The sequence below is a fragment of the Heteronotia binoei genome, chromosome 18, assembly GCF_032191835.1.
Source record: "Heteronotia binoei isolate CCM8104 ecotype False Entrance Well chromosome 18, APGP_CSIRO_Hbin_v1, whole genome shotgun sequence".
In the NCBI taxonomy this organism is placed as follows: Eukaryota; Metazoa; Chordata; class Lepidosauria; order Squamata; family Gekkonidae; genus Heteronotia; species Heteronotia binoei.
The window spans coordinates 2,022,172-2,049,104 of record NC_083240.1 but is presented as its reverse complement, the minus strand read 5'-3'; the positions used below and the strand labels follow the sequence as shown (position 1 = coordinate 2,049,104).

Below are 26,933 nucleotides of genomic sequence, written 5' to 3'. Positions count from 1 at the left end.
GTGTGTTATCATCCAGTTGAGAATTTCTTTCCTCCACTCCATGGAAGAACGTCCCATTTGTAGGTCTCGAGAGCCAGTAAACAGATCCCCTCTGATACCCAGAAAATTTTACAAGGGGCGGCCGGCTTAGAAGCGGTGGGAAGAAACCGATCGTGCCAGCCTGCAGGAATGAGAAAGTCACCAGGAATGCGGCTGGGGAAACAGCTGCTGTTGGGACTCTGGCAAGGCCTGGTCTGGTGAAAAGCCTGTGAGGATCGGCTGGATGCGGGGGGGGGGGGGGGAAGGGGGTGGACACTTGGGGGTGGAGGGGTGAGGAGGAGTTCACAAAGTGCAACTCCCAAGAAAAGATTTGTGCATCTTGTTGTCCCTCTCTCACCCACTGTCCAAACCCTTCAGAGAGAAGTATGGGCACCTGAAGTGTCTACTGGCTGGCAGTAGCATGAACCAGATATTGCCAAAGCATGAGCCGGAGTGTTAGAAAGGATGAGAGCAAACTTTTCAGAGAGATGGTCCCTTTGATTTAAAGGCCATCGTTTCAGGGTCACGGCAAGGAACAAACCCATGAGTGGGAACTTCTCAGTCCTTGTATCCCAATAAAATTAACCCATTTTGTCCAATGTCATTTTTACATCAACAGCATACCAATGGCACAAAACAAACATAGAAAGGAGTGCAAATAAAAAGGACACAAAAGGATCTCTCGCAACAGCAATGAGAATGAACTGAACCTAAACTGAAGAATGCAAGATACAGAACCAAAAGGAAACAGGAATAGACTCCTCCATGTGCTTCTAGCCAGCCAGTTATTATATTAACTGAGGTTCCTTTCAGCCCAGAGCACCAGTTCACAGAAGAGGGCTCCCACTGGATCTCTGCACAATTCACTACTCTAATCTTGTTTCCTTGCAATAATCTTTGGGATTCTGCATTCAGTGTGCCTGTATTATTCAACAGGTCTGCGTAAGGAGCTGTTTTGAACAAACTGGTTTCTAATCAGCTTCCCTTGGAGATGACTAACTCTGCTAAATCTTTGTAGATGAACAAAGCAGGAGTCAAGTTTCACCTTTAAGACCAACCAACTTTAGACCAACCAATTTTTGTAGAGATGAAGCAACAGCTACCAGCTGTAAGAGGATGCCCACAGTATCTCTGCATGAGTCATCCTTGTTGTCTTGCCTCTTTCCAGTCAGGAGACACACTCAGAATGACTCTTGAAGAAAGAGGGAAGAGGGTTCCTTAGAGAGAAGGTAACAATGTATAGGTTGGCACCAAGAAAGGAATTTGGATGTTCTATGGTATTATGCTCCACCACCCCCCCCCCCCAAGCTCCAGGAATATTGCACCTTGTAATGTAATCATGAATTTGATTAGATTAAAACTGCTGCTTTTTCAGGGTTTGGTTTGTGCAACATGTGAGTACAGAGATGGGGGGAAAGATGTACACAAAACGCAGGAACCACCAAAACCGGATTCATCCCATTAAACTAGAAGGAAGGGAGCATGGAATGCAGCCATGCAATAATCAAAAGAAGATATCTACAAGATGTAGGCTAGACTTGGAAGATATGCAATGAAGCTCTAGAAGTCACTCTACCAGGCTTCCTCCTGAGGACTATGGAAAAGCTGAGGGGAACAGAAAGCAACCCACTTCCCTCCCTCACTGTTGCAAACTGCCACAAAAGTTCTGCGAAGCAACTGTTGAAGACATTGAGATAAAATCCTCAGCCAGCCCTGGTTTACACTTCTGCCATTAAAAGCTGACCTCTCCCCCGCACCACATAGACATTATTTTGTGAACAGCTCCTTTGGAAACAGGGGGACACCTGTGCAGTTTTGCTCCTGCTCCCTAACGTCATAATTCTTCCATTTTTAACGGCTGCTGTAAAATGCATCGCTGATTGAAAAGCTGGCCAGCAGCAGGGACTGTTGTGCCCTGGCCTTCCTGGAGCATCGGCTCTAGCTAACACCACGGAACCATTTCTCTTCCTATGGCCAGCTTCGGGTTGCCAGCCCCTCCCCTGGCCACTGGCAGAGAAGGGGAGGGGTGGGTTGCCAGCTCCAGCCTGGGAAACTCCTGGATATTTGGAGGAGAAACTTGGGGAGAGCTGAGACCTCAATGGGGCACAATGCCAGAGTCCACCCTCCAAAGCATCCGTTTTCCTCCAGGGGAACTGATCTCGGAGATGAGCTGTAATTCCAGGGGATTCCCAGGTCCCACCTGGAGGCTGGCATCGGCTTCCTAACCCATTGTGTATGGGGAGGGGAAATGAAAGCATCCTCACATTTTTCAAAAGGCATTCGCACCTAAGTAGGGCTCTCTTGAACATATGAAGCTGCCTTCTACTGAATCAGACCCTCCTTGGTCCATCAAAGTCAGTCTTGTCTACTCAGACTGGCAGCGGCTCTCCAGGGTCTCCAGCTGAGGTTTTTCATGCCTACTTGTCTGGACCCTTTTTAGTTGGAGATGCCAGGGATTGAACCTGGGACCGTCTGCTTACCAAGCAGATGCTCTACCACGGAGCCACCATCCCTCCCTTTAAGTCAGTCTTGTCTACTCAGACTGGCAGCGGCTCTCCAGGGTCTCAAGCGGAGGTTTTTCACGCCTATTTGCCTGGACCCTTTTGAGTTGGAGATGCCAGGGATTGAACCTGGGACCTTCTGCTTCCCAAGCAGATGCTCTACCACTAAGCCACCATCCCTCCCTTGAGGATTAGCAACTGGTCTTGACTTGCCAGGTCTTGAAGCAAAAGATCCCGGCACAAGAGCTGGGCTTGGGTGCAACTGGAGCACCATTTCCCTGTTTCTTTCTTCATTGAAAGGGTTTTGAAATTGATCATCAATAAGGTTGCCAGGTCTGCGTTGGAAAATACTTGGAGACTTCAGGGGTGGATCTGGGAGAGCGTGGGGTTTGTGGAAGGACGGACCCCAGCACGGGGCAATGCCATAAGGTCCAGCCATTTTCTCCAGGGGAGCTGATCTCCACCAGCTGGAGATCAGTTGCAAAAGTGGGAGATCCCTAGGCTCCATCTGGAGGCTGGCAACCCTAAGCTCTGAGGACAGCAAACCCTCAAACAACACACAAGCCCCACCCTTGGGGGTCCCCCCGGGGGGAGGGTCTCTTTCCTCTCGCCTCCTGCCCTGCCCATCCCCCTTACCTGGACTCGGGCCTCAGTGAGTTTGGTTCTCTGAGCCAGCTCTTCTCGAGTGTAGATGTCGGGGTAATGAGTCCTCTCGAAGGCCTTCTCCAGCTCCTCCAGCTGCTCGGCGGTGAAGGTGGTCCGGCTACGGCGCTGCTTGCGCTTCAGGGGCAGGTCTGGTTCCGACTCGACGTCAGAGCCTTCGTCCAGCCTGTTACCTGTGGAGGAAACGGAGAGGCAAGGGTGGAAACCGGGCCGGGCAGAGCGGGAAGCTCAGAGGGAACAGAGGTCTGGCCGGTGCGGGGGCCATTGTTGGAATTCAAGTGAGTTACATTTCAGACGTTATAGCGTGAACTGTTGTGGTTTATCTGAAAAAGAGGATGTGATGTATTGTAGCTTAAATCCAATTAGGAACTCTCTCTTCTAAGCCCGCAAAAATGCAAAGACTGTATTGGACAGTTGGTGCCTTGTGTGTGAAACTCCTCATCCGCAAGGTGAATTGCCTGCCTTCCTGTCTCCAAGTTCTCTGGGAACAAGAAGCCAGCTAACAAAGAGTTGTGAAGTAGCCATGTAGCAGATAAGACATAGACAGCCCTGCCAGAAAGCTAAGTTTTACTTCTTTTATCCCAAGTACCTTTTCCTGATGTTTTATAGTAAACTTCATTTGTTCTGATAAGCTTAAGTCTCTCTTGCCTCCATTTGTTGCAGCCTCCTCACCTCTGAATTGTAAAACACATTTCCCAACAGGCATCCTATCCCTGACCAGCTCCCTCTTCTTCCCAAACTCTGCCCACACCCTGCTTCATCTCCAAATCTCCAGGAATTCCCCAGCCTGTAGCTGCCTGCAGAGCCCTGTGCTCCGTGCAAAGACATCGGCCCGGCTCAGGGGTGGCTCTGCTCATGCAGTCCTCCTCAACTGGGGAAGCCGAGAAGAGCTTCCAGGCTAAGTCTGCCTAACCGCTGGCACGGACGGGACACGCCCTCTCAGGCTGTGGTCCCACTGCTTGCTGGGCCTGTGGATGCTTCCCTACATTTCTATTCCTCACTCGTCTGAAGGCAGCTCTTCTTGAGGCCCATTTGAGGCATATCTGAGGGACAAAATAAACCAGCAGCACAATAACAATTCAGGAATCTTTCTGCCTCGTGTGCACAGCCACACAGTAGCATTCAGATTATATTAAAACAACAACAAGAAGATGATATTGGATTTATATCCCGCCCTCCACTCCAAAGAGTCTCAGAGCGGCTCACAATCTCCTTTACCTTCATCCCCCACAACAGACACCCTGTGAGGTGGGTGGGGCTGGAGAGGGCTCTCACAGCAGCTGCCCTTTCAAGGATAACTCTGCCAGAGCGATGGCTGACCCAAGACCATGCCAGCAGGTGCAAGTGGAGAAGGGGGGAATCAAACCTGGTTCTCCCAAATTAAAGTCAGTGCACTTCACCACTGTGGCTGCCCCAAGGCCATTCCAGCAGCTGCAAGTGGAGGAGTGGGGAATCAAACCTGGTTCTCCCAGATAAGAGTCCACTCACTTCACCACTATGGCTGCTTCAAGGCCATTCCAACAGCTGCAAGTGGAGGAGGGGGAATCAAACCCGGTTCTCCCAGATAAGAGTCCACTCACTTCACCGCTATGGCTGACCCAAGGCCATTCCAGCAGCTGCAAGTGGAGGAGTGGGGAATCCAACCCGGTTCTCCCAGATAAGAGTCCACTCACTTCACCACTATGGCTGATCCAAGGCCATTCCAGCAGCTGCAAGTGGAGGAGTGGGGAATCAAACCCGGTTCTCCCAGATAAGAGTCCACTCACTTCACCACTATGGCTGCCCCAAGGCCATTCCAGCAGCTGCAAGTGGAGGAGTGGGGAATCAAACCCGGTTCTCCCAGATAAGAGTCTGCACATTTAACCACTACACCAAACTGGCTCTCCAAGAAAGGACCCTCTGAGCATTCCTCCACAGGTAAATATTATGTAATTCTAAATATTATATTTATTTATTTTAGGTAATTTATAGTCCTATCCCAAGGAGGGTTCAGGGCAGATAACAACATTATAAAAACAATATGAATAACAATTAAAATATGTGAATAAAATAAAAGACAATTCAATCATAGACAGTTTTCGATGGCAGCTCAGTTGGCACATGTTGTATAGCCTAAGATTCAGTTGGCACATGTTGTATGGACTGCAAATCAGTCCTACATTCTAAGAATCAGACACAGCAAAGATAATTTAATATTATGCCAGAGGTGGTACTACAGCATAGGGCTGACCAATGGAGTAGAATGCCCAGTCGTGTAGGATGCCCGCTGCCTCAACTAAAGGCCTGGTGGAATAGCTTCGTTTTACAGGCCCTACGAAAAGGTAACAGTTCATTAAGGATCTAGAGGAGGAGCTGATTCCACAAGGCTGAAAAAAGCCCTGGCCCTAGTTGAGGCAAGATGGACGTCCTTCGGGCCAGGGGCGGTCAGCAGGTGTGCTCCAGACCGTCATGGTCTCCGGGGCATATATGGGGAGATGCGGTCCCGTAGATATGTCTGTCCCAGGCCGGGTAAGGCTTTAAAAGTCAAAACTAAAACCTTGAAATCCCTCACATGTCAAATCAAGGGCTGGGTTTTGGACCAAAGAGGCCCACAGAATTCATATTTCAGGCCAGAAGCCCTTGCCTATATGTGAGGAGGAGGAGGAAGGGAGTCTCTGAGCACGCATTCACCTGCTTTTCCCACAAGAGAAAAGGACTGTAGGAACAGCCTTGCTGCAGTGACCAAAGACCTGCCTAGTCCAGTGCCCTGCAGTCTATAGTGGTCAACCAGATGATTCTGGGAAGCCCAGCAGAAGGCAACAGCCCCTCCCCCCCCACCTTATGAGCAAATGGTAGACTGCAACCAATACTACCTCTAAGCCATGGAGTATTGTGAGCAAAAATTCTACTTCGTGAGCTACAGATATTAAAGTTGGGAGCTCCTGCATAAATTAGCTTGCTCTGGGGCCATCTTTCCTGAGCTAAGACAAAAATGCATGAGCTGGAGGCCAAAAAACTGAGCTAGCTCACACTAACTCAGCTTAGAGGGAACACTGACTGCGACCCTCTTCAAACTGCCTTTGTATTCCATTTTAGTAACTGGCTGCTAATGGGTTTTTCTTGTCATTTCAGGCCTGGGGTTCCCGTTTTAGTGAATTTATTTACCTGTGCATACAAATCCACTTGTGTTGGGTTAAGCAAAGCCTTGTTGAGCCACTTTTGAGGAAAACTTTTCCCCTCTGTTCATTGTACTCCATTGTACTTCTGAATCATCGCGGTGTTTAAATTGTCCACAGTGCTTCCTTCAACAATGCTTTCCCCCACCCCTTTTCTCCATGTGATCTTCCTTGGACTTTTAAAAATGTTCTCAAGTGAGCACTATGGAGCTAAAAAACCACCATATCACAGAATGTGCTAAAGCAGCACCACTCAGCTGCATTGACTTAGTGGGAGCCAATGCATCTCAATGGTGCCGCTATAGCACTTCTGTGCTATAACGGTTTAGTGCTATAGCCCTCACCGTGGAACATTTTTTTTTTAAGGGCAGGAAAGAACAGCATTTTTTTTAAATTACCATAGCACTTCAGAGTCGATTCATTAACGGACAGAAATTCACTGTATGAAACCCCAGTTCCTGTCTTGCTTTACTCAAAACAGGGCCAACAATAAATAACATCCAGTTTTAGAACAGTCATGCAAGAAAGGCCGCTACTGTGTCTGAAGGTCCCAGTCCTACTGGAACCTTCCAAAGGCCCCTTCCTGCTTCCAGCAAATGCCTTTGGTTAGCCCCCAAGCTGTGCTACTGAGTCTGACAATCCTTCCTTGAACTGTGGCCCTTGGGCAGAAAGAAGGGTACAGCCCTGTGCCTGCATCTCTTGGGTGAAAGCTCTCCGACCCCTAAAATGCAGTAACCAGTTCAGCTTAATCCCAGAAAAAGCAACATGAACTGCTCTGGGACCCTGCAGCGCTGGTTGGTGGGGAAGCAGTGTGCTTTGATGTGACCCCAGAGATATGCACAGAGCAGAGATACCCCCAGGGGTAGGGAGAGGAATAAAGAGATGAGAGGCCAAGCTGGTTTTCTGGGTGCAGCCCACCACTGGGTGCAAATACATTGGCTGTGGAACGCAAGGCCCATTGGCCACATTCTTGTTTGGCATTGGGGAATGATACTAGCTCAAGTGGGGAAGGATGAAGGTGGAGAAAAGAGACAGAGAAAGCTGACCACAGCCAGGAAACCTGAAGACTGGAGGTGGGGCAGGTGAGGATCACCCTTTCTTTTGCTTTCATTTTTTCCCTTCACCCAGAGTTGGAGAATTGCACGGAGAATTGTCTGATTTGTACAGATGAGGGCCATGAAGTCTTATGCAGACAGGTGTCCGGGAAGTATTTTTGGTATTGCCTAAATTGTGCAGTATTTTATTCCATGGTTTCTCCTGTGCTATGGCTTTTTGATGAATGCAACAAAACACCAGTTCCCACCCATTTCTTTGATATTTATGCAGCAAGTCTGGGGACTCTGGATCAACTGAAGGCACAACTAACTCTGAGTCTCCACACACGCTTCAGAACAGAAGATGACTTGAGAAGACTCAGGTCCATCTCTGGAAGGGCAGGAAAGAAAAGCAGGAACGGCAGTATGGTAAAAGCAAGAGAAGAAGATGATACTGGATTTATACCCTGCCCTCCACTCTGAATCTCAGAGTGGCTCACAATCTCCTGTATCTCCCTCCTCCAAAAGAGACACCCTGTGAGGTGGTTGGGGCTGAGAGAGCTCTCCCAGAAGCTGCCCTTTCAAAGACAACTGCTGCAAGTGCTATGGCTGACCCAAGGCCAATCCAGCAGCTGCAAGTGGAGGAGTGGGGACTCAAACCCAGTTCTCCCAGGTAAGAATCCGTGCACTTAACCACTACATCAGGAGTGGCCAAACTGTGGCTCAAGAGCCACATGGGGCTTTCTCACATATTGTGTGGCTCTTGAAGCCCCCACTGCCCTGTGAGCTAGCTTGGAGGAGGCATTTCTCTCTTCAAATCACTTCTCCAAGCCAAGCCAGCTGCCAGCCTGGAGAATGCATTTACAGTTGAAGTTGGTTTCTTTCCACTCTCCTTCCTTCCTCCCTTTCCATCTATTTCTTCCTGCCTTCCTGCCTTCCTTCCTTCCTTCCTTCCTTCCTTCCTTCCTTCCTTCCTTCCTTCCTTCCTTCCTTCCTTCCTTCCTTCCTTCCTTCCTCCCTCCCTTCCCTCCTTCCTTCCTCCCTCCCTCCCTCTTTCCCTCCCTCCCTCCTTCCTTCCTTCCTTGCTCCCTCCCTCACCTCCCTTCCGCGGCCTGTGCCGTACTTCTGCCCTTCCCTCGGATCCCTTCAGGGAGCCTCTCAGGCAAAGTTAAATTAATCAACAGGATTAGGTGGGAATTGGCCACAGCAAGGCCCTCCAGACTTGGCTGGAACCCTCGAGGCGCACCGAGGGCCCCTTGTCTTTTTCTTCAGGCACTTCAGTGGCGTCTGGAAGGATTCACCATCCAGCACAGACATGGAGACGCATTCATTAAATGGACGATTGGCTTGCCTGCGTCTATTTGGAAAGGAGGCGGTGGGGGGGGGGGGTTAGGCGTGTCTTCCAAGGTGGTTCTTTCCTTCTTCTATTTTCCATCCCTCCCCCTCCAGCACCATCTCTGAGCCTCATCTGGACCATCGTTAAATATTTCTTTTTCAAGGGCCTGGTTGGAATCCCACTGAAGCCTCTCTGTGGAGCTCTTTGACGGAAGGCAGGCAGAATTGTTTGCCCACTTTGGCAATGCGGCCCTCAATTCCGGCTCTGTTTTCATCAAGCCAAGTGCCTTCTAGACTCAGGATGGAGACAAAAACATATAATTTAATTGTTGAAATTGGGGTGGCTGCTTGCGGCAAACGCTGTGAGTCTAGGCGGCTCTCAGGAAAGGGCTCTGCAAACACACAGAGGATGGGATAATCAGTTTCAACAGCTGTTAGCCCTGAAAGCCAAAATAGGACCATCGTGTTCAGAGGCAGGGTGTGATGGGACAGAGGCCCTCTTCCCTAGGGCTGCCAGCTTCCTAGTGGGGCCTGGAGATCTCCTGGAAATAATAACTGCTCTCTGGATGACAACATTTATTTCTCTTGGAGAAGATGGCTGGTATGGGAGGGTGGACTCTATGCCATTACACCAGGGGTGGCCAAACTTGCTTAATGTAAGAGCCACATGGAATAAATATCAGGTGTTTGAGAGCCTCAAGACATGAACATCAGATGTTTGAGAGCTGCAAGGCAAAGGAAGGGAGGGTGGAAAGAAAGCAAATAGAGGTAGAGAGCTGGAAAGTGAGCAACTTTAAATGCATTCTCCATGCTGCCAGCTGGCTTGACTTGGAGAAGTGATTTAAAGAGACAAATGAATTCTCCAAGCTGGCTGATGAGGTGGTGGGGGCTTAGGGAGTCACACAATATGTGTGAAAGAACCACACGTGGCTCCCGAGCTGCAGTTCAGCCACCCCTGCCGTTACCCCCTGCTGAGCTCTCTCCCCAGACTCCACTCTGGAAATCTCCAGGAATTTCCTGATGTTTGTTGGCAACCCTATTGGCTGCTGTTGGAACATCTGTCTAGATGGACCTCTGTTTTTGACAGGGCTCTTCTTCAACTCTTAAGGCCAAGGTTTGGGTTGAAAACCACCAGCTGTAGCCATTAGCCCCTAACAGTCCATGGCCCTTCTGTGGAATATGATTCCTTTCTTGGAAAGAAGAATTTGGGGGTACCTGCTACTCCAGGGGCTTCCAGAGAGCCAGTTTGTGTATTGGTTAAGTATACACACACACACACACACACTGTGGCTAATAGTCACTGATGGACCTCTGCTCCATATTTTTATCTAACCCCCTCTTGAAGCTGGCTATGCTTGTAGCTGTCACCACCTCCTGTGGCAGGGAATTCCACATGTTAATCACCCTTTGGGTGAAGAAGTACCTCCTTTTATCCATTCTACCCTGACTGCTCAGCAATTTCATTGAATGCCCATGAGTTCTTGTATTGTATTGTGAGATCTTCTGGGGAGATCTCTCTCTCTCAGCCCCACCTACCTCACAGGGTGTCTGTTGTGGGGGAGGAAGGTAAAGGAGATGGTGAGCCGCTCTGAGACTCTGAGATTCAGAGTGAAGGGTGGAATACAAATCCCATATCTTATCTTCTTCTCCCCCCACTGACTGCTAGACAAACGAGGTGATTGTCTAGGGTGCCAGCCTTCTGGGGGCACCAAATTGGGCTTCTCATTTTCCCCACAATTCATCTATTTTGGAAAATTAGTTATCAGTGTGAGGCACCAGAATTGGGCCTTGCCTAGGGTGCCACTCTAGGGCCAGCCCTGGGCTCACAGATACTCCAGAGGGGCTCTACTCCCACCCAACTGACTGCAAGACAAACTTGACTTGGGCCCAGGAGGGCTGCTAACTCCAGCTTGGGAAATTCTTGGAGATTTGGGGGGTGGAACCCGGGGAAGGCAGGTTTTGGGGAGGGCAGAGTACAGTGCCATACAGCCCACCCCCCAAAGCAGCCATCTTCTCCAGGGGAACTGGCCTCTGTCATTTGGAGATCAGTGATAACATCCAGAGATCTGCAGACCCTCATGTGTTGTCTGGTGATGCTGGTGTCCCTTGCCTGGAGTTGCCAAATTCTGTAAACCAGCCAGGTCTCACCTGTTCTGGATGCATGGGCTGCAATGGCTGAAAGCAGGGTTGTCAAGATCTAGGGGTCTTCGTGAATCATACGCTGAACATGAGTCAACAGTGTGATGCGGTGGCTAAAAAGGCAAATGCAATTTTGGGCTGTATCAACAGAAGTAGTGTCCAGATCACGTGATGTGATGGTATCGCTTTACTCTGCTGTGGTAAAACCTCACCTGGAGTATTGTGTTCAGTTTTGGGCATCACATTTTAAGAACGATATAGACAAGCTGGAACGGGTCCAGAGGAGGGTGGCGAAGATAGGGGTCTGGAGACCAAGTCCTATGAGGAAAGATTGAAGAAGCTGGGCATGTTTAGCCTGGAGAGGAGGTGGCTGAGAGGTGATACGATCACCATCTTCAAGTACTTGAAGGGCTGTCATGTAGAGGAGAGTGTGGAATTGTTTTCTGTGTCCCTGGAAGGCAGGACCAGAACCAATGGGTTGAAATTAAATCAAAAGTGTTTCCGGCTCAACATTAGGAAGAACTTCCTGATCGTTAGAGCGGTTCCTCAGTGGAACAGGCTTCTGGAGGTGGTGGACTCTCCTTCCTTGGAGGTTTTTAAACAGAGGCTAGATGGCCATCTGACAGTGATGAAGATCCTGTGAATTTAGGGGGGAGGTGTTTGTGAGTTTCTTGTTTTTTGCAGGGGGTTGGACTAGATGACCCTAGAGGTCCCTTCCAGCTCTATGATTCTAAGACACACGTGGAGAAGGCTGCATGGCCACTGTGCTTCATGGAGGGGGCGGGATCTCACTGGCCAAATATGACAAGACAGCATCCCAGCTGACCACAGACAGCCAGATCCCATGTGCACTGAGCATGTGGGGGGGGCACACCTCTCCCTCCCTGGACATTCCTTTCTGATATCAGGTGTGGCTTTGGGTAGTTCTGAAATCCGGCGTTTCTCCCTTTCCCAAAGAGTAAATAACACAATTTGCTGGGGATTTTCTTTACATTAAGATGCCTCTCCCTCTAAGTTCTTGCTCTACCCTTCTAGAGATGTTGTGCTACTGATAGACGGAACACTGCCCCCCCCCCCAACGTTCTGTTTGTTGGAAAGGATGGGATGGAGAGTCTGTGAAATCCATCAAAATGCAAAGAAGCCTTCTTAAGTCAGGCGAAGGAGGTGGGGGCAGCTAAAAGGATTGCTTAAAAAACAACAACTGTTTCTCCCCCCTCCCTGGCTCTCTCTCATCCACACAGATACGCACCATTTTCCTTGGAGACTGTCTGAAGGAGCGCGGGACCCTAAATGAGAAAGATGCTTGGGACAAGGATGAAATAAGATTTCTACAGAATAATGTGGCTCCCCCACCCCCTCCCCCACCACCAGAGCTTGTTTAACTGTCAAGAGGGGGACTGGAAAATATTCCAAAGCAAGAATATTCCCCAGCCCCCACCACAGAGAACCAATGGCCTTCATCCGCAACTCGTTTCGGGGTCCCTTTGCTCAACCTGTCCATTCACCCCTCCACCCTCTGCAAAAAGAAAGAAAGAAAGAAAGAAAGAAAGAAAGAAAGAAAGAAAGAAAGAAAGAAAGAAAGAAAGAAAGAAAGAAAGAAAGAAAGAAAGAAAGAAAGAAAGAAAGAAAAACCTCATCCAGTTTTGATTACAGTTTAACATAGTCTAAGGTTCGGTGGTGCGAAGCCAGGAGCAGAAAACACGATTGCGTAATCGCGGCTCTGCGTTTTAATCTAGTCCTTTCGGCCTGAGCTGAATGAAAGCTGCACTGGCCACGCAGGCCGGGAATACCAAGCAGACGGGCCGGCCGCACTCGGAAAATGAAAAAGTCATTTAAAGCTCAGCTGGGGACCGGCATGTTCAGCAGTGCATTGTGGGGGGGGGGGGGAGCCTGGGGGCGAGTGGCTTTGGAGGGGCAGCTCTGCTCTCTCTCTCTCTCTCTCTCTCCCTGCTCAGCTGCTGAACTGGTCAGCTGTAACCAAACCCATCATTTTAGGGACTGCCCAGGTGTGGACACTGCAACCAGGACACTCTGCCGACAAACGGGCCACAAGTGGAAACAAAGAAGTGGAGGACCCCACGGTCTCATCCCTCAAGATGGAGCAAACCCACAGGGTCCAGTAAAATCGTTGGGGTTTTCACTACAATTAGACATGATTTATTCATTCCAGAGGGCAGCCCTGCTCGCCTACGGTGGAAGGGAGTTGAAACCGGGAGCACTTTAGTCGGCAGTATGGTTTTCAGGGCACATCTGACCAAGGGAGCATTGTCTCCAAAGCTTCTGCCCTGGAAGTCTTGCTGGTCATGTCTCAATAGTCCATTTTGTCAGCCTCTGTCAGGAGACTCCTAGCCAAAGGGTCCATCCCGAGCCCAGCGCTCTGACCCCTGCAGCCCACGTTGGTCCATCAAAGGTGGAAATAAGCACAGCTCATAAGGTTGCCAAGTCCTATTCAAGAAATATCTGGGGGCTTTGCGGGTGGAGCCAGGAGACTTTGGGGGTGGAGCCAGCAGCAAGAAGAAGAAGAATTGCAGATTTATTCCCCGCCCTTCTCCCTGAATCAGAGACTCAGAGCAGCTTACAATCTCCTATATCTTCTCTCCCCACAACAGACATCCTGTGAGGTGGGTGGGGTTGAGAGGGCTCTCACAGCAGCTGCCCTTTCAAGGACAACCTTTGCCAGAGCTATGGCTAACCCAAGGCCATTCCAGCAGGTGCAAGTGGAGGAGTGGGGAATCAAAACTGGTTCTCCCAGATAAAGAGTCCACACACTTAACCACTACACCAAACTGGCTCTCTGTGATAGCCATGGCTGGCCCAAGGCCATTCCAGCAGCTGCAAGGGGAGGAGTGGGGAATCAAACCCGGTTCTCCCAGATAAGAGTCCGCACACTTAATTACTATGGCTGACCCAAGGCCATGCCAGCAGCTGCAAGTGGAGGAGTGGGGAATCAAACCCGGTTCTCCCAGATAAAGAGTCCGCACACTTAACCACTACACCAAACTGGCAAGGTGGTGACAAGCAGGAATGAACTCCAAAGGGAGTTCTGCCTATCACATTTAAAGGGACCTCCAGAACTTCCTTTGGAGTTCAATTGTGCTTGTCACCACCTTGCTCCTGGCTCCACCCCCAAAGTCCCCAGATATTTCTTGAACTGGACTTGGCAACCCTAGGATTCAGAACGGAGGAAGAAGAGGCAGCTCTTGGCACACCACACTCATTTCGAAAGTGGGGGAACTGAAGAAGCAGCCTGGGACAGAGCAAGGCCCAAAGGGAGCTCCGGAGCTAATTACACATCTTGTTAGGCTGCAAATATCAACTTTTCTAAAGGTCTTTCTTATCACCACTACCCCGACTTCCTCTCCCCCATCACTCTTTTCTGCCAGTCAGTTCTGATAATTCCTTGCCTAGCTAAGAACAGAGTCCGGGGCCACCTTTAAGACCAACAAAGTACAAGCTTTTGTGTGCACACACGCTGCCTTCAAGCCAACATGGCTGCCCACCTGTAGCTATCGAGAAGCACTGTGTGAAGACTTCCAGAGGCCTGCAAAGCCCTCTTTTGCTCCTCCAGGCCAGGGGCTGTGGCTGAATTGCTCTCCAGCTTCATGGCCTGAGGGGGCCTGAGGGGGCTCAGCTGAGCCCATGCTCTGCCCACTGAGCAATGAGCACAGACTACAGGATGCACAAAGCGATCATCTTTTTATCTGGCCTTTTCCTTCAAAGAAGCCAGGGCATCAGGCTGCTTCTTCCTGTCCTGCTCTCGCCTCAGAATAACTGCGTAAAACAGCTTATGCCGAGACCGTGCGACTGGCCCAAAGGCATCCGGTGAACTTCATGGCCGGTGGGGATTTGAAACCCAGACGCTCAACCCTATTACAACACTCTAACCACTGCTACACCTACGAGGTTCACCAAGCTCCAGGTGGGACCTGGAGATCTCCTGGGATTTCAACTGACCTCCAGGCGACAGAGATCGTTCTCCTGGAGATGATGGCTGTAGGGTGCCAATCCCCAGGTGGGGGCAGGGGATCCCCTGGTTTGGAGGCCCTCCCCCCCACTTCAGGGTCATCAGAAAGCAGGGGGGGAGGGAAATGTCCGATGGGCACTCTGTTATTCCTATGGAGACCGATTCCCATAGGGTATAATGGGGCTCGGGGGGTGTTTTTTGAGATAGAGGCACCAAATTTTCAGCATAGGATCCAGTTCCTCTCCTTAAAACACCCCCAAAGTTTCAAAAATATTGGACTGGGAGATCCAATTCTATGAGCCCCCAAAGAAGGTGCCCCTCTACTCCTTATTTCCAATGGAAGGAAGGCATTTAAAAAGTGTGCGGTCTCTTTCAATGGGATGGCCAGAACTCCCTTGGGTGTTGAATTCTGCTTGTCACACCCTTGCTCCTGGCTCCACCCCCAATTTCTTCTGGCTCCACCCCCAAAGTTGCCACTTTCTTGAGTCAGACTTGGCAAAGTTCCCACTTTCTTGAGTCGGACTAGCTTTGGAGAGTGGACTCTCTGGCATTATAGCCCGTTGAGGTCCCTTCCCTCCCCAGGCTTCCCCCCCCCCGCCAGATCTCCAGGGATTTCCCAACATGGAGTTAGCAACCCTAACAAGAAGAAGAAGAAGGTATTGGATTTATATCCCGCCCTCCACTCCGAAGAGTCTCAGAGCGGCTCACAATCTCCTTTACCTTCCTCCCCCACAACAGACACCCTGTGAGGTAGGTGGGGCTGGAGAGGGCTCTCACAGCAGCTGCCCTTTCAAGGACAACCTCTGCCAGAGCTATGGCTGACCCAAGGCCATTCCAGCAGGTGCAAGTGGAGGAGGGGGGAATCAAACCCGGTTCTCCCAGATAAGAGTCCTCACACTTAACCCATCCAGCTCCTCTTTTCTTCTTTTCTCTTTCTCTTGGGAGCGCTCTCTTCCCCCCACCTTTGGTCCCTCTGCCCCTCGCCTCCCTCTCATCCCTCCCAGCTTGAAAATTCATGTGGCGCCATTGAAGAAGCACATGACCAAGAGGAACGAATCAGAATGAAAGCAAGCCACAAGCAAAAGGGCGCCCTCCCATCGCCCTCAACGTTGGCCAACAGCAAGCAGGAGATGCCCTTGAAAAGGTCTTCAGAAACCAGCCTGGGGTTCATTTCCCTTCCCTTCCCTCCCCCCCCCCAGTTGTGTGACAGTCGCCTGCAATTGAACCCCCTGGCCCGTCTTGGCCACCCTCTCCCCATCTTTGAAAAGAAAGCCAAGGAGAGGGAGAAGAGAATGGAAGTGACAGAAAGAAGAATTGGGGCAAGGAATGAAAAGAAAGATATTCCTGCGTTGTCGGGCCCTTTATCAATTCTGTCATCTGTTGCACCAGAACTGCCTCGTCCGCATTGTCTCACCTTGGACAAAACGAGGAAAAAGGCAGTTTTTTTGGTGCCGCTCTCTTTAGAACGGCCTGGACAGGCACCTTAGGGGGCCATTAAATAGCTGAATGTGCAGCTGACAGGCCAAAGTGATATCAATAAACTCCAGCACGTCAGCTCCTCAGCACAGCTCATGGGGAAGGTGCGGCCTGAATATTAAAACCTCCTTCGACGGCCCAGAAAGGGCACTTCGAATGGAAGTGGTGGTGGTTTGGGAGGGGCGGGGGAGAAGAAAGGAGGAAGGAGGAAGGAGGAGAAGAAGAAAGAGGAGGCCTGGTCAGGAATGAGGAAAAGAAGGTCGGTCGTCGTGGCTGAAAGAAGCAGCCAACTTCTGGGGAATGGTCAGCCAAGAAGTGAAGGCACAAGGAAGCCATTTTGGGTGTAGCACGTGTTCAGCACTGGCAGCAGATGCTACCTTCACAAGAGCCTTCCTAGCTTGTCTTCTACTCTGGGCAATTTGGAAGACAGGACTGAGCAGTTTCTGCCCTGGAGAGCTCTGGGGCTATGGATGAGAGAGAATTCCGAAAGCATTCATGTCCCAAATCCCAGTTTCCACTCTGTCTGTCGCTCAAGAGAAACAAACCCACAAGCCGAAGGGCTCTTTCACATACACTGAATAGTGTCCTTTCAACCCACTTTGCAACTGGATTTTATTGTGTGAAACAATAAAATCCATTTGCAAACTCTCACTAAAGTGTATGGAAAGGGGATTTTGCACAACAGTTTCTCATTCCCAGGGCTTTTTTGGTAGAGCAAGCCCAGCAGGAACTTGTTTGCATATTAGGCCACACCCCCTGGTGCCAAGCCAGCCAGAACTGCCTTCCTGCTCAAAAAAAGCCCTGCTCATTCCTTCTTTCCTGATAAAATTAGCATACTTTAAAAGTTATTTCTACAGCATATTTTAATGATAGAACAAACAAAAAACAGCAACAAAATTAATAGAAGAGGAGGAGGAGGAGGAGAAGAGATTGGATTTATATCCTGCTCTTCACTCAGAGTCTCAAAGCAGTTTACAATCTCCTTTTCTTTCCTCTCCCTACAACAGACACCCTTTGGGGCTGAGAGAGCTCTGAGAGAACCGTGACTGGCCCAAGGTCACCCAGCTGGCTGCATGTGGAGGAGGAATGGAGAATCAAACCCAGTTCTCCCAGATTAGAAGCTGTGCTCCTAACCACTACACCAAACTCGCAGGACTACAACAGTTTATAACAGCATTGTGTATGAAACAGAAAAGAAACTAAAATATACGTATCACAATGTCCTTGCAGAGAATTTTTCAAGGCATATATGGGCTGGAAGGGTCCATTCATCCCCCTCCTGGCATGGACCTAAGACTTTCATAAATGCCAGTGTGCAATGAAGGGTTGATCCAGGAAACCCAACACTTTGGAAGCACGGTATGAGGACCGTGTGACTTCCTATGGCACCGGGAACTCAGCAAATCGGAGCTTTCGGTTCATTAGTGGCATCCCCCTGGGACCCCTGGGACTAAAGCAGTCTTTAGGATTCTTGTTCTTCAGCTAGAAGTGTGTGCAGCTTCTTCCTCCTCCAACTAGTAGCTGAGGGCACACAGGAGAGAGAGCTGGCATCTGGATTAGAGGACTCTGGGCTTGGCTCTGTGGCTTTGCACAACAGGTCCCAAGAAAGGGTGGGGGGAAGCGTCAAAAATAATGGTTCAAATCTTGCTCAGCTTGACAGAGAAATTGCATATGACAGCAAGACTGGAGTCGAGTAGCACCAATAAGATTTTGGGGGTCTGAGCTTTGGAGAGTCAAACTTGAGAGTCAGAACGCCTGCAGTCTCCTCCTCCAGCTAGTACCTGGTCATTGACAAACAGGGCTTTTTAAAAATCAGGAACGCACAGGAACGCAGTTCCGACTGGCTTGGTGTTAGGGGTGTGGCCTAATATGCAAATGAACCCCTGCTGGGCCTTTTCTACAAAAAAAGCTCTGTTAACAAAAGCAGCTTTGACTCTCTGAATTAGGGTTGCCAATCCCCAGGTGGGGGCAGGGGATCCCCCGGTTTGGAGACCCTCCCCCCACTTCAGGGTCGTCAGAAAGAATGGGGATTGGAGGGAAATGTCTGCTGGGAACTCTATTATTCCCTATGGAGACTTATTCCCATAGAAAATAATGGAGAATTTATCTGCGGGCTCTGGGGGGGGCTGTTTTTTGGGGTAGAGGCACCAGTATAGCATCTAGTGCCTCTCCCCAAAATACCCCCCAAGTTTCAAAAAGATTGGACCAGGGGGTCCAATTCTATGAGCCCCAAAAGAAGGTGCCCCTATCCTTCAATATTTCTTATGGAAGGAAGGAATTGAAAAGGTGTGCTGTTCCTTTCAATGTGATGGCCAGAACTCCCTTTGGAGTTCAATTATGCTTGTCACAGCCTTGATCTTGGCTCCACCCCTAATGTCTCCTGGCTCCACCCCCAAAGTCCCCAGATATTTCTTGGACTTGGCAACCCTTCTCTGAATCCTGTGCCCCAAACATCTTGTGGGTCTGGAAGATGCTCTAGCACTCAAATCTGATTCTTCATGGCTACTCTCAGAAACAAAGAGATATTTTAAAAATGCATATTTAAGGTAAGAACGTTGTCACAAAATCTGATCTCTGCTTTGGTTTGAAAAGTTCATGTTTTCTTTATGGTTTCTTCACACTTTGGAACAAAACAGCAGCTTTCCTTTCTCATGACCATATTTACAAAATTAACTAAAATGACAAAGATTGCAGTAAAACCCGACACTTATTTTTGTGTGAATTGCATATACGTACTTGGCATGGAAGCGGAAGAGAATGATGCAATGGTATAAAAACAGAACAAAACAAACAGACAAAAAATGGGAAATTTGCCAAGGGAAAGAGTCAGGATGAAAATGGTCTTCACCAAGCAAATGCAAAAAATTAAAGGAAAGGGAGGAGGAGGAGGAGGAAATTGGATTTACACCCTGGCCTTCACTTGGAGTCTCACAGAGGCTTACAATTTCCTTCCCCCTCCCACAACAGACACCCTGTGAGGTAGGTGGGGCTGAGAGAGCTCTGAGAGAACTGCTGTTGAGAGAACAGCTCTGAGACAGTTGTGACTGACCCAAAGTAACCCAGCACCTGCATGTGGAGGAGGAGTGGGGAATCAAACCCAGTTCTCCAGGTTAGAGTCCACTGCACCAAAGAATAGTTATTAGAACATCTTAATTCAAGGAGATGGGTAAAGTGATGGTCAGCTTGGCAGGGAACCAGCAGGAGGAGGAAGTGGAGAGTCTCTCCCTGTCCTCGCTGGCTTCACTGTCCCACTCAGCCCACACTAACCCCAGACAAGGCTGCCTCTGGCTGGTTTCTTCTACAGAACTCTGATCCCCACAGGAAACATACAGAGCTTGAGGAGAGCCTCCCCTCCTTTTGACCAAAAAGCACTCAAATCTTAGTCCTCAAAAAAACCCCCACCCATGTTTAATGTTTGCAATGCCACTGATGAATGCTACTTATCTCTGTGCTTCCCTCCTTCCCTTCCATTGAAACATATCTATCAAAATTTAGACGGGATGCATCTTGGAGGCAAAGATATGTTACGCTTATATGAACATATGAAGCTGCCTTATACTGAATCAGATCCTCTTTGGTCCATCAAAGTCAGTATTGTCTACTCAGACTGGCAGCGGCTCTCCAGGGTCTCCAGCTGAGGTTTTTCACACCTATTTGCCTGGACCCTTTTTTGGAGATGCCAGGGATTGAACCTGGGACCTTCTGCTTCCCAAGCAGATGCTCTACCACTGAGCCACCGTCCCTCCCCATGTCACTGTATGAATAACAACCCGAAGAAAAAACGTGACAAAATAACGAATACAATCATTAGTTCATTTATAATTATTTGTGTATGAAACTTCAAAGTCTTTGGACAGCCCTCTTCGAGGGACTTCGGGGAATCTTCAGATATTTCCTTTTGGAAGAAAAAAAAATCTGCCCAGGCACTTTGACTTACAAGCACTTTGTAGCACTAAGCACTTTAAGCCATTTGTTCTGATGTAATTGTGCTTAGATGCGTTTTGCAAATGAATTATATGTACTTACCTTATAATACTAATTGTTAGATTGGATCATGATGATCAAGTACTTTGAAGTTTCATACACAAATAATTATAAATGAACTAATGATTGTATTCGTTATTTTGTCATGGTTTTTCTTTGGGTTCTCATTCTCTCCGTGATTCTCTCTACTGTATTTCTAGTCTACTGTATGAATAACAGCGGCTCCTCCGGGGCTTCTTTTCTGGGGGAATGTGGTGGAATGGAGTTCTGAATCTTCTTTCTGGGAACAAAATTCCCCCCCCCCCAAAAAGCCTAAAAGTTCATGAAGGGCACCCCCATATATTTCTCCTTCATTTCCCTCTAAAGAGTTACGGCACTTTTTCTTCCAGAAAAAAAGCCCTGCTCATGTTTATGTTGTGTTCTATAATTTTTTTTAAAAAAAGTTTAAGTCATAGGGATGTACAAAGAGCAACAGTCAAATATTGCTGATCGCACCAAAAACATCGAGCAGGGCTGAAGCTGAGAGTCAATTTACAGCTGCCACAGATCCATAGAGCAGGAAATATCTTTGCCAACAGAAAGGACCACTGAACAGAATGAAACAAAGAACAAACAAACTTCTGTGGGGTTCTTAAGTCCCCCTCCCCCCTCAAGGATGTGAGAACTCCAAGATGGATTCTTTGGTTTCTCTAAAAGTAAAAAGGGCAGGGAGAAAGAACTCTTCAGGCTGCAAGGAGATGTCTGATGGGTCCGGGCAGCTCGACAGGGCTGTCCAAAGACTGTGTGTAGGATAAAGGATGAGCATCAGTCCCAAGAATTCTCTGGGCATACCAAATAAGAGGAGCTCACAGTTCTGGCAGAAGGCTGGGACTGTGAAGGCAGGATTGCAGAGGGACAATCTTCTGGAGGACCAGCTTTCTAAATGCTGGAAGAGCAGCTCCATCCTGCTACAGCCAGGATTATTGTAACACCTGAAGAGGAATTTCTCCCAGGGTAAGCTTTCCTAGACAAAAGCCAACTTCATCAGGTGCCTGTAGTGGATGGTGACGGTGGTGTACCTGGGCCATGGCTGGTGCGTGGGAGTAGGCCAGGTCGGTAGCTGCCTAGGGCGCCACCTGGCCTAGGGCACACTGCCAGCCACCCCCTCTCCCCATATGCAGCATGTGTGCTCCTTGGAGACTGCCTTCCCAAATGGAAAGCAGGCTCTGTGGAGCACAGACACTGACCGGTTGGTTTTGTGTTCCCCGGGTCTGTTATAGACCCAGGAAACGTGAAATCGGGTGGCGCCTGTACAGTATGGTCCTCGGAGCCCAGGATAAATTAACCAGTTGTAAAAGCTGAAAAAGAGTCAATTACAGTTTCTAAAAATTGACTCCTGCTGAAGTTATATGCTGCCATTCATCCTTCCTACTCTACTTTACCAGAGCCATGGGGTGGGATCCATAGCTCAATGGTAGAGCATCTTTCTCACATGCACAAGGTCTTGTCCCTGGCACCTCCAGCTAAAAGGATCAAGTAGAAATGGTCATGTGAAGGTCTTGTCCCTGGCACTTCCAGCTGCAAGGATCAAGTAGAAATGGTCATGTGAAGGTCTTGTCCCTGGCACCTCCAGCTAGAAGGATCAAGTAGAAATGGTCATGTGAAGATCTTGTCCCTGGCACATCCAGCTAAAAGGATCAAGTTGAAATGGTCATGTGAAGGTCTTGACCCTGGCACCTCCAGCTGCAAGGATCAAGTAGAAGCGGTCATTTGAATGTCTTGTCCCTGGCACTTCCAGCTAAAACGATCAAGTAGAAATGGTCATGTGAAGGTCTTGTCCCTAGCACTTCCAGCTAAAAGGATCAAGTAGAAATGGTCATGTGAAGGTCTTGTCCCTGGCACCTCCAGCTAAAAGGATCAAGAAGAAATGGTCATGTGAAGGTCTTGTCCCTGGCACCTCCAGCTAAAAGGATCAAGAAGAAATGGTCATTTGAAGGTCTTGTCCCTGGCACCTCCAGTTAAAAGGATCAAGTAGAAATGGTTGTGTGAAGGTCTTGTCCCTGGCATCTCCAGCTACAAGGATCAAGTAGAAACGGTCATGTGAAGGTCTTGTCCCTGGCACTTCCAGCTAAAAGGATCAAGTAGAAACGGTCATGTGAAGATCTTGTCCCTGGCACTTCCAGCTAAAAGGATAAAGTAGAAACGGTCATGTGAAGGTCTTGTCCCTGGCACCTCCAGCTAAAACGATCAAGTAGAAATGGTCATGTGAAGGTCTTGTCCCTGGCACCTCCACCTAAAAGGATCAAGTAGAAATGGTCATGTGAAGGTCTTGTCCCTGGCACCTCCAGCTACAAGGATCAAGTAGAAATGGTCATGTGAAGGTCTTGTCCCTGGCACCTCCAAGTACAAGGATCAAGTAGAAATGGTCATGTGAAGGTCTTCTCCCTAGCACTTCCAGCTAAAAAAATCAAGTAGAAATCGTCATGTGAAGGTCTTGTCCCTGGCACCTCCAGCTACAAGGATCAAGTAGAAACAGTCATGTGAAGGTCTTGTCCCTGGTACCTCTAGCTACAAGGATCAAGTAGAAACGGTCATTTGAAGGTCTTGTCCCTGGCACTTCCAGCTAAAACGATCAAGTAGAAATGGTCATGTGAAGGTCTTCCAGCTAAAAGGATCAAGTAGAAATGGTCATGTGAAGGTCTTGTCCCTGGCACCTCCAAGTACAAGGATCAAGTAGAAATGGTCATGTGAAGGTCTTGCCCCTGGCACCTCCAGCTAAAAGGATCAAGTAGAAATGGTCATGTGAAGGTCTTCTCCCTAGCACTTCCAGCTAAAAGGATCAAGTAGAAATGGTCATGTGAAGGTCTTGTCCCTGGCACCTCCAGCTACAAGGATCAAGTAGAAACGGTCACGTGAAGGTCTTGTCCCTGGCACTTCCAGCTAAAAGGATCAAGTAGAAACGGTCATGTGAAGGTCTTGTCCCTGGCACCTCCAGCTACAAGGATCAAGTAGAAACGGTCATGTGAAGGTCTTGTCCCTGGCACCTCCAGCTACAAGGATCAAGTAGAAACGGTCATGTAAAGGTCTTGTCCCTGGCACCTCCAGCTACAAGGATCAAGTAGAAACGGTCATGTGAAGGTCTTGTCCCTGGCACTTCCAGCTAAAAGGATCAAGTAGAAACGGTCATGTGAAGGTCTTGTCCCTGGCACCTCCAGCTACAAGGATCAAGTAGAAACGGTCATGTGAAGATCTTGTCCCTGGCACCTCCAGCTAAAAGCATCAAGTAGAAACGGTCATGTGAAGGTCTTGTCCCTGGCACCTCCAGCTATTAGGATCAAGTAGAAACGGTCATGTGAAGGTCTTGTCCCTGGCACCTCCAGCTACAAGGATCAAGTAGAAACGGTCAAGTGAAGGTCTTGTCCCTGGCACCTCCAGCTACAAGGATCAAGGAAAAATGGTCAAGCGAAGGTCTTGTCCCTGGCACCTCCAGCTACAAGGATCAAGTAGAAACGGTCATGTGAAGGTCTTGTCCCTGGCACCTCCAGCTACAAGGATCAAGTAGAAACGGTCATGTGAAGATCTTGTCCCTGGCACCTCCAGCTAAAAGGATCAAGTAGAAACGGTCATGTGAAGGTCTTGTCCCTGGCACCTCCAGCTATTAGGATCAAGTAGAAACGGTCATGTGAAGGTCTTGTCCCTGGCACCTCCAGCTACAAGGATCAAGTAGAAACGGTCAAGTGAAGGTCTTGTCCCTGGCACCTCCAGCTACAAGGATCAAGTAGAAATGGTCAAGTGAAGGTCTTGTCCCTGGCACCTCCAGCTACAAGGATCAAGTAGAAATGGTCAAGCGAAGGTCTTGTCCCTGGCACCTCCAGCTACAAGGATCAAGTAGAAACGGTCACATGAAGGTCTTGTCCCTGGCACCTCCAGCTACAAGGATCAAGTAGAAACGGTCATGTGAAGGTCTTGTCCCTGGCACCTCCAGCTAAAAGGATCAAGCAATATCCTCACAATTTTTATTGCTTAATCTCACAATTTTCAAAAAACAAAATTTAAATTTAAAATAAAAAACCTGTAAATTAGAAATGTAAATAGTTTCAAGTTTCTTAATTTTTCCTAAAATTCTATTTTTTTTTAAATTGGGGTGTGTGTGTGTGTGTGTGTGCTAGTGTGCAGCTCTCCTACGGCACCAAAAAACCCTGCACCGGCCCTGGGTCTGGGGCAGTGAGAGAGGACAAACAGCTTCACAAAATGGGATTCAGAAAGAAATTGGTGAAGACCTCTTGAAATTAGTCCATGTTTGGTCCGTGGTGGGGGTCCTCCTAGGAACCCCTCCTGGGCCACCTTGGATTTCATGATGGAAGAAAGGGAGGGGGGATGTCAATCAAATTCATAATCTTCCAGGCCTTTTGTGCCATTGCTTGCAGGAAGCAGAATAACCTTCTCTTGTTAGAGAGAAGGTGCCACACACAGAAACTCCACCAACTCCCTCTTCCAGAAGCTCCACCACCGAGGCTCAGTTTCTTACTACCAAAAACATCCCTGTACACTGGATGCTGGATTGCTGTGTGCAAAGGGAAAACACCCTGAGCAGAGCAGCTGAAATGGCCTTATGCCGAGTCAGATGAATGGCCCAACCAGCAAATGATAATGGCTCTCCAGGCAGAAAAAAGTTGTCATCCTCCAGGACTTACACCTGATCTGCAGACTAGGTCAGTTCCTCCAGAGAAATGGCTGCTTTGGAGGTGTGGACTCAATGGAATCACATCCCTGCTGAGTTCTTTCCCCTCCCCAAATTCTCCCCTCCCCAGACTCCACCTCCAAATCTCAAGGAACTTCCCAAGGCACAGTTGGCAACCTTACATGCCCAGCACCTTGTAACTCAGCTCCTTTGACTGGAGGGGCCCAGGATTGGACCTGTGACCTTCTACCCCTCCCAGGCACGGTTGCCAGGTACAAAGCAAACTAGAGCAGAAGTCCAGCGTCACCTTGAAGACTAATTACGACTAGTCTGCATCTAACTTCAGCTATGAACAGGAAGACAGGTTCCCTATTTCGCTATGTACGCTAATTTTCATTCAGCCCTTGCATCTGTATTCTCACTAGTACCCTAGAAGGGCCATATGTCCTCTTTATTTTATTTCTTATTTGGAATGATAGATTAGAATAGTATATTGTAATGTAACATAATGAATAGTAGATCCAGGTGGGTGGCCGTGTTGGTCTGAAGCTCTAGAACTACGTTTGAGTCCAGGGCTGCCTTTAAGACCAACAGCGTTTAATTCCAGGTGTAAGCTTTTGTGGGCAGGCACACTTCATCAGATACAATGAAATGGAAATTACCAGTCCATATATAGAGAGCATGAGAAGGAATTGCTTTGTATTTATATATTTATATTTATTTTACATATTTTATATTTATTATGTATTAATATAGATTTATTTCTTATTTGGAATAAAAAAATTGAATAGTAGATTGTAATGCAATGGTAGAGTGGAATCTATTTCTCTGGTCTGGGGACGGGGGAGAGAACTCTACACAGCCAGGTGGCCCAGTTTAGAGAAGAAGATGCTGTCATCAGTTGGCCTCCCTATTTGAGAGAAGATGGATGGGGTGTAATGGCAGGGTCTCTGTTAATTACTCCCAGCATCGCACAATTAAGGATACATCTGCCCATTAATCTCCAATTCTGACAAATTGATTTCCTTCACTGTGTCCCCCCCATTAAACCCAAACAAATAGTCACCTTATAAACTAATATAAACCACATAAACTAAGCTTGTTATTCCTGTTTGGTCCTTGTATCTATTAAACATCTTCATTATTCTGTGTGCCAATTTACTGTTCATCCTCTATGTATATGCATGGAGTGGTAACTACCATTTCATTAAATCTGAAGAAGTGTGTGCCCAAACAAGCACTTGGTTGGTCTGAATAAAACTTGGTTGGTCTTAAAGGTGCCACTGGACATGGACTCAAATTTGTTCTGCTGCTTCAGGCCAATATGACGACTCACCTGAGTCTACTATCTAATTATGTAAGAACATAAGAGAAGGCCTGTTGGATTCCCCCAACACTCTGTGTCACACAGTGGCCAAAAACCGAGGTCCCATCAGGAGGTCCACCAGTGGGGCCAGGACACTAGAAGTCTTCACACTGTTGCCCCCTCCCCAGGCACCAAGAATACAGAGCATCACTTGCCCCAGACCTAAGAACATAAGCGAAGCCATGTTGGATCAGGCCAATGGCCCATCCAGTCCAACACTCTGGGTCACACAGTGGCCAAAACCCCCAGGAAACACACCCTTTCCCGTTTCGTTTTGTTTCCCAACATGAGCTGTTTGGGACATTTCAAATGTTGGGATTCCCAACTGGTTTGTTAATTTCACAGCCCCTCGGCACTACTATTTTTACATGAAGGACGTGTCAGATTCCACCTTTATGCGACTGATGAAAAATAAATAAAGTTAGCATTTTTTTAAAAAAATGTAAAGGCGAATAAGTATAGCGCTTGGAGACAAAACACGGGTCGAAACCACAGATTTGCACCTTCGACTTCCGCACGGGAGAAGAAGTGTGATTTGCACCGGGGAAGCTTAAAGCTGGGTCTGTCAAACGGCGCAGCAGCAGCAGGGTTTCAGGAGTGGGGAGGCCGGGCCGGGAGCTTCCAGACAGGGGCATTCA

General features: G+C 48.5%; 1 protein-coding gene across 4 annotated transcripts in view; it reads right to left on the bottom strand.

Moving 5' to 3' along the window:
• PAX7 (paired box 7) overlaps positions 1 to 26,933 on the bottom strand; it is a 185,093-nt gene that overhangs the window by 78,836 nt on the left and 79,324 nt on the right. For all 4 annotated transcript variants that reach the window (XM_060259404.1, XM_060259406.1, XM_060259405.1 and 1 more), the window contains exon 5: positions 3,156 to 3,355. In XM_060259404.1, coding sequence (XP_060115387.1) covers positions 3,156 to 3,355 — 200 coding nt within the window. The remainder of the gene's footprint in view (positions 1 to 3,155; positions 3,356 to 26,933) is intronic.